The sequence below is a fragment of the Athene noctua genome, chromosome 38 (genome assembly GCF_965140245.1).
Source record: "Athene noctua chromosome 38, bAthNoc1.hap1.1, whole genome shotgun sequence".
NCBI classification, from domain to species: domain Eukaryota; kingdom Metazoa; phylum Chordata; class Aves; order Strigiformes; family Strigidae; genus Athene; species Athene noctua.
Window position 1 is genome coordinate 482,803 of NC_134074.1, and position 6,000 is coordinate 488,802.

The following is a 6,000-nucleotide window of genomic DNA, read 5'->3' on the forward strand; positions in this document are numbered from 1 at the left end:
TCGGGGAAGACGAGGAGGGTCGGGGAAGACGAGGAGGGTCGGGGAAGACGAGGAGGGTCGGGGAAGACGAGGAGGGTCGGGGAAGACGAGGAGGGTCGGGGAAGACGAGGAGGGTCGGGGAAGACGAGGAGGGTCGGGGAAGACGAGGAGGGTCGGGGAAGACGAGGAGGGTCGGGGAAGACGAGGAGGGTCGGGGAAGACGAGGAGGGTCGGGGAAGACGAGGAGGGTCGGGGAAGACGAGGAGGGTCGGGGAAGACGAGGAGGGTCGGGGAAGACGAGGAGGGTCGGGGAAGACGAGGAGGGTCGGGGAAGACGAGGAGGGTCGGGGAAGACGAGGAGGGTCGGGGAAGACGAGGAGGGTCGGGGAAGACGAGGAGGGTCGGGGAAGACGAGGAGGGTCGGGGAAGACGAGGAGGGTCGGGGAAGACGAGGAGGGTCGGGGAAGACGAGGAGGGTCGGGGAAGACGAGGAGGGTCGGGGAAGACGAGGAGGGTCGGGGAAGACGAGGAGGGTCGGGGAAGACGAGGAGGGTCGGGGAAGACGAGGAGGGTCGGGGAAGACGAGGAGGGTCGGGGAAGACGAGGAGGGTCGGGGAAGACGAGGAGGGTCGGGGAAGACGAGGAGGGTCGGGGAAGACGAGGAGGGTCGGGGAAGACGAGGAGGGTCGGGGAAGACGAGGAGGGTCGGGGAAGACGAGGAGGGTCGGGGAAGACGAGGAGGGTCGGGGAAGACGAGGAGGGTCGGGGAAGACGAGGAGGGTCGGGGAAGACGAGGAGGGTCGGGGAAGACGAGGAGGGTCGGGGAAGACGAGGAGGGTCGGGGAAGACGAGGAGGGTCGGGGAAGACGAGGAGGGTCGGGGAAGACGAGGAGGGTCGGGGAAGACGAGGAGGGTCGGGGAAGACGAGGAGGGTCGGGGAAGACGAGGAGGGTCGGGGAAGACGAGGAGGGTCGGGGAAGACGAGGAGGGTCGGGGAAGACGAGGAGGGTCGGGGAAGACGAGGAGGGTCGGGGAAGACGAGGAGGGTCGGGGAAGACGAGGAGGGTCGAGGGGTCGGGGAAGACGAGGAGGGTCGAGGGTCGGGGAAGACGAGGAGGGTCGAGGGTCGGGGAAGACGAGGAGGGTCGAGGGTCGGGGAAGACGAGGAGGGTCGAGGGTCGGGGAAGACGAGGAGGGTCGAGGGTCGGGGAAGACGAGGAGGGTCGAGGGTCGGGGAAGACGAGGAGGGTCGAGGGTCGGGGAAGACGAGGAGGGTCGAGGGTCGGGGAAGACGAGGAGGGTCGAGGGTCGGGGAAGACGAGGAGGGTCGAGGGTCGGGGAAGACGAGGAGGGTCGAGGGTCGGGGAAGACGAGGAGGGTCGAGGGTCGGGGAAGACGAGGAGGGTCGAGGGTCGGGGAAGACGAGGAGGGTCGAGGGTCGGGGAAGACGAGGAGGGTCGAGGGTCGGGGAAGACGAGGAGGGTCGAGGGTCGGGGAAGACGAGGAGGGTCGAGGGTCGGGGAAGACGAGGAGGGTCGAGGGTCGGGGAAGACGAGGAGGGTCGAGGGTCGGGGAAGACGAGGAGGGTCGAGGGTCGGGGAAGACGAGGAGGGTCGAGGGTCGGGGAAGACGAGGAGGGTCGAGGGTCGGGGAAGACGAGGAGGGTCGAGGGTCGGGGAAGACGAGGAGGGTCGAGGGTCGGGGAAGACGAGGAGGGTCGAGGGTCGGGGAAGACGAGGAGGGTCGAGGGTCGGGGAAGACGAGGAGGGTCGAGGGTCGGGGAAGACGAGGAGGGTCGAGGGTCGGGGAAGACGAGGAGGGTCGAGGGTCGGGGAAGACGAGGAGGGTCGAGGGTCGGGGAAGACGAGGAGGGTCGAGGGTCGGGGAAGACGAGGAGGGTCGAGGGTCGGGGAAGACGAGGAGGGTCGAGGGTCGGGGAAGACGAGGAGGGTCGAGGGTCGGGGAAGACGAGGAGGGTCGAGGGTCGGGGAAGACGAGGAGGGTCGAGGGTCGGGGAAGACGAGGAGGGTCGAGGGTCGGGGAAGACGAGGAGGGTCGAGGGTCGGGGAAGACGAGGAGGGTCGAGGGTCGGGGAAGACGAGGAGGGTCGAGGGTCGGGGAAGACGAGGAGGGTCGAGGGTCGGGGAAGACGAGGAGGGTCGAGGGTCGGGGAAGACGAGGAGGGTCGAGGGTCGGGGAAGACGAGGAGGGTCGAGGGTCGGGGAAGACGAGGAGGGTCGAGGGTCGGGGAAGACGAGGAGGGTCGAGGGTCGGGGAAGACGAGGAGGGTCGAGGGTCGGGGAAGACGAGGAGGGTCGAGGGTCGGGGAAGACGAGGAGGGTCGAGGGTCGGGGAAGACGAGGAGGGTCGAGGGTCGGGGAAGACGAGGAGGGTCGAGGGTCGGGGAAGACGAGGAGGGTCGAGGGTCGGGGAAGACGAGGAGGGTCGAGGGTCGGGGAAGACGAGGAGGGTCGAGGGTCGGGGAAGACGAGGAGGGTCGAGGGTCGGGGAAGACGAGGAGGGTCGAGGGTCGGGGAAGACGAGGAGGGTCGAGGGTCGGGGAAGACGAGGAGGGTCGAGGGTCGGGGAAGACGAGGAGGGTCGAGGGTCGGGGAAGACGAGGAGGGTCGAGGGTCGGGGAAGACGAGGAGGGTCGAGGGTCGGGGAAGACGAGGAGGGTCGAGGGTCGGGGAAGACGAGGAGGGTCGAGGGTCGGGGAAGACGAGGAGGGTCGAGGGTCGGGGAAGACGAGGAGGGTCGAGGGTCGGGGAAGACGAGGAGGGTCGAGGGTCGGGGAAGACGAGGAGGGTCGAGGGTCGGGGAAGACGAGGAGGGTCGAGGGTCGGGGAAGACGAGGAGGGTCGAGGGTCGGGGAAGACGAGGAGGGTCGAGGGTCGGGGAAGACGAGGAGGGTCGAGGGTCGGGGAAGACGAGGAGGGTCGAGGGTCGGGGAAGACGAGGAGGGTCGAGGGTCGGGGAAGACGAGGAGGGTCGAGGGTCGGGGAAGACGAGGAGGGTCGAGGGTCGGGGAAGACGAGGAGGGTCGAGGGTCGGGGAAGACGAGGAGGGTCGAGGGTCGGGGAAGACGAGGAGGGTCGAGGGTCGGGGAAGACGAGGAGGGTCGAGGGTCGGGGAAGACGAGGAGGGTCGAGGGTCGGGGAAGACGAGGAGGGTCGAGGGTCGGGGAAGACGAGGAGGGTCGAGGGTCGGGGAAGACGAGGAGGGTCGAGGGTCGGGGAAGACGAGGAGGGTCGAGGGTCGGGGAAGACGAGGAGGGTCGAGGGTCGGGGAAGACGAGGAGGGTCGAGGGTCGGGGAAGACGAGGAGGGTCGAGGGTCGGGGAAGACGAGGAGGGTCGAGGGTCGGGGAAGACGAGGAGGGTCGAGGGTCGGGGAAGACGAGGAGGGTCGAGGGTCGGGGAAGACGAGGAGGGTCGAGGGTCGGGGAAGACGAGGAGGGTCGAGGGTCGGGGAAGACGAGGAGGGTCAAGGGTCGAGGAAGACAATGAGGGTCAAGGGTCGAGGAAGACAATGAGGGTCAAGGGTCGAGGAAGACGATGAGGGTCAAGGGTCGAGGAAGACGATGAGGGTCAAGGGTCGAGGAAGACAATGAGGGTCAAGGGTCGAGGAAGACAATGAGGGTCAAGGGTCGAGGAAGACAATGAGGGTCAAGGGTCGAGGAAGACAATGAGGGTCAAGGGTCGAGGAAGACAATGAGGGTCAAGGGTCGAGGAAGACAATGAGGGTCAAGGGTCGAGGAAGACAATGAGGGTCAAGGGTCGGGGAAGACGAGGAGGGTCAAGGGTCGGGGAAGACGAGGAGGGTCAAGGGTCGAGGAAGATGATGAAGGTCAAGTCTTGAGGCCAACAATGGCCACCAGTTGGGACCCAAACCACTCCCCGCCCCTCCCCGCCGCCATTTCCCCGCCCCACGCCGCCATTTTCTACCCGACCTCGCCACTTTCCCACCCCACGCTGCCATTTTGCCCCCCCACGCCGCCATTTTCCCGCCCCACGCCGCCATTTTGCCCCGCCCCACGCCGCCATTTTGCTCATCCCCTCACCTGGGTTTACTCCGCCCTTTACTCTTGCCGGCCCCTCCTTGCCCTTTGCCCTTTCGGGGTCGCTCCTCCTTGGGTCCCCCGCGGTCGCCGGGAGCCTTCCTCCTCCGTTTGCGCTCCCCCTCTTCCTCGGGGCGCACGCTGGGGAGTTCGTCCTCGTTGAGGACCCGGGGGATGTTCTGCTCGCCGCGGGCTCGGGCGCGGGCGATGGCTTCGGCCACGATGCGATTGGCTTTTTCCTGTTTTTTTTGATGTTCCAATTTGCGGCTTTCCTCGGTGACGCCGCGAGGCGCCGGACCCGTCAGCGCCGCCACTTCCGTGCTGCTGAGGACTTTGACCACGGAGAGGCCGGGGGAGCCGCCCTGGGAGGAGCCGGCCTGCGGCGGGCGGAGAAACGGGGGGAAAAAGGAGAAAAATCGGGGTAAGGGGATCAAAATGGGGCAAAACGGGACGAAAATCGGGCTCGAGGGGACAAAAATGGGGCGTGACGGAGGAAAATCGGGCTCGAGGGGACAAAAATGGGGCGTGACGGAGGAAAATCGGGCTCGAGGGGACAAAAATGGGGCGTGACGGAGGAAAATCGGGCTCGAGGGGACAAAAATGGGGCGTGACGGAGGAAAATCGGGCTCGAGGGGACAAAAATGGGGCGTGACGGAGGAAAATCGGGCTCGAGGGGACAAAAATGGGGCGTGACGGAGGAAAATCGGGCTCGAGGGGACAAAAATGGGGCGTGACGGAGGAAAATCGGGCTCGAGGGGACAAAAATGGGGCGTGACGGGGGAAAATCGGGCTCGAGGGGACAAAAATCGGGCGTGACGGGGGAAAATCGGGTTCGAGGGGACAAAAATCGGGCGTGACGGGGGAAAATCGGGTTCGAGGGGACAAAAATCGGGCGTGACGGGGGAAAATCGGGTTCGAGGGGACAAAAATCGGGCGTGACGGGGGAAAATCGGGTTCGAGGGGACAAAAATCGGGCGTGACGGGGGAAAATTGGGTTCGAGGGGACAAAAATCGGGCGTGACGGGGGAAAATTGGGTTCGAGGGGACAAAAATCGGGCGTGACGGGGGAAAATTGGGTTCGAGGGGACAAAAATCGGGCGTGACGGAGGAAAATTGGGTTCGAGGGGACAAAAATCGGGCGTAATGGAGGAAAATTGGGTTCGAGGGGACAAAAATCGGGCGTAACGCGGCCAAAATCGGGCGTAATGGAGGAAAATTGGGTTCGAGGGGACAAAAATCGGGCGTGACGGAGGAAAATTGGGTTCGAGGGGACAAAAATCGGGCGTGACGGGGGAAAATTGGGTTCGAGGGGACAAAAATCGGGCGTGACGGAGGAAAATTGGGTTCGAGGGGACAAAAATCGGGCGTGACGGAGGAAAATTGGGTTCGAGGGGACAAAAATCGGGCGTGACGGAGGAAAATTGGGTTCGAGGGGACAAAAATCGGGCGTGACGGGGGAAAATTGGGTTCGAGGGGACAAAAATCGGGCGTGACGGGGGAAAATTGGGTTCGAGGGGACAAAAATCGGGCGTGACGGGGGAAAATTGGGTTCGAGGGGACAAAAATCGGGCGTAATGGAGGAAAATTGGGTTCGAGGGGACAAAAATCGGGCGTAACGCGGCCAAAATCGGGCGTAATGGAGGAAAATTGGGTTCGAGGGGACAAAAATCGGGCGTGACGGAGGAAAATTGGGTTCGAGGGGACAAAAATCGGGCGTAACGGAGGAAAACTGGGTTTGATGGGACAAAAATCGGGCGTAATGGGGACAAAAATCGGGCGTAATGGGGACTTTGACCACGGAGAGGCCGGGGGAGCCGCCCTGGGAGGAGCCGGCCTGCGGCGGGCGGAGAAACGGGGGAAAAGGAGAAAAATCGGGGTAAGGGGATCAAAACGGGGCAAAACGGGACGAAAATGGGGCGTGACGGGGCCAAAATCGGGCGTGACGGAGGAAAATTGGGTTCG

General features: G+C 64.7%; 1 protein-coding gene across 1 annotated transcript in view; it reads right to left on the minus strand.

The window, feature by feature from the left end:
- The window catches only part of CHD8 (chromodomain helicase DNA binding protein 8), a 60,243-nt gene that overhangs the window by 46,316 nt on the left and 7,927 nt on the right, over positions 1 to 6,000 (minus strand). Inside the window, exon 2 of the mRNA XM_074931039.1 lies at positions 4,042 to 4,415. Coding sequence (XP_074787140.1) covers positions 4,042 to 4,415 — 374 coding nt within the window. The remainder of the gene's footprint in view (positions 1 to 4,041; positions 4,416 to 6,000) is intronic.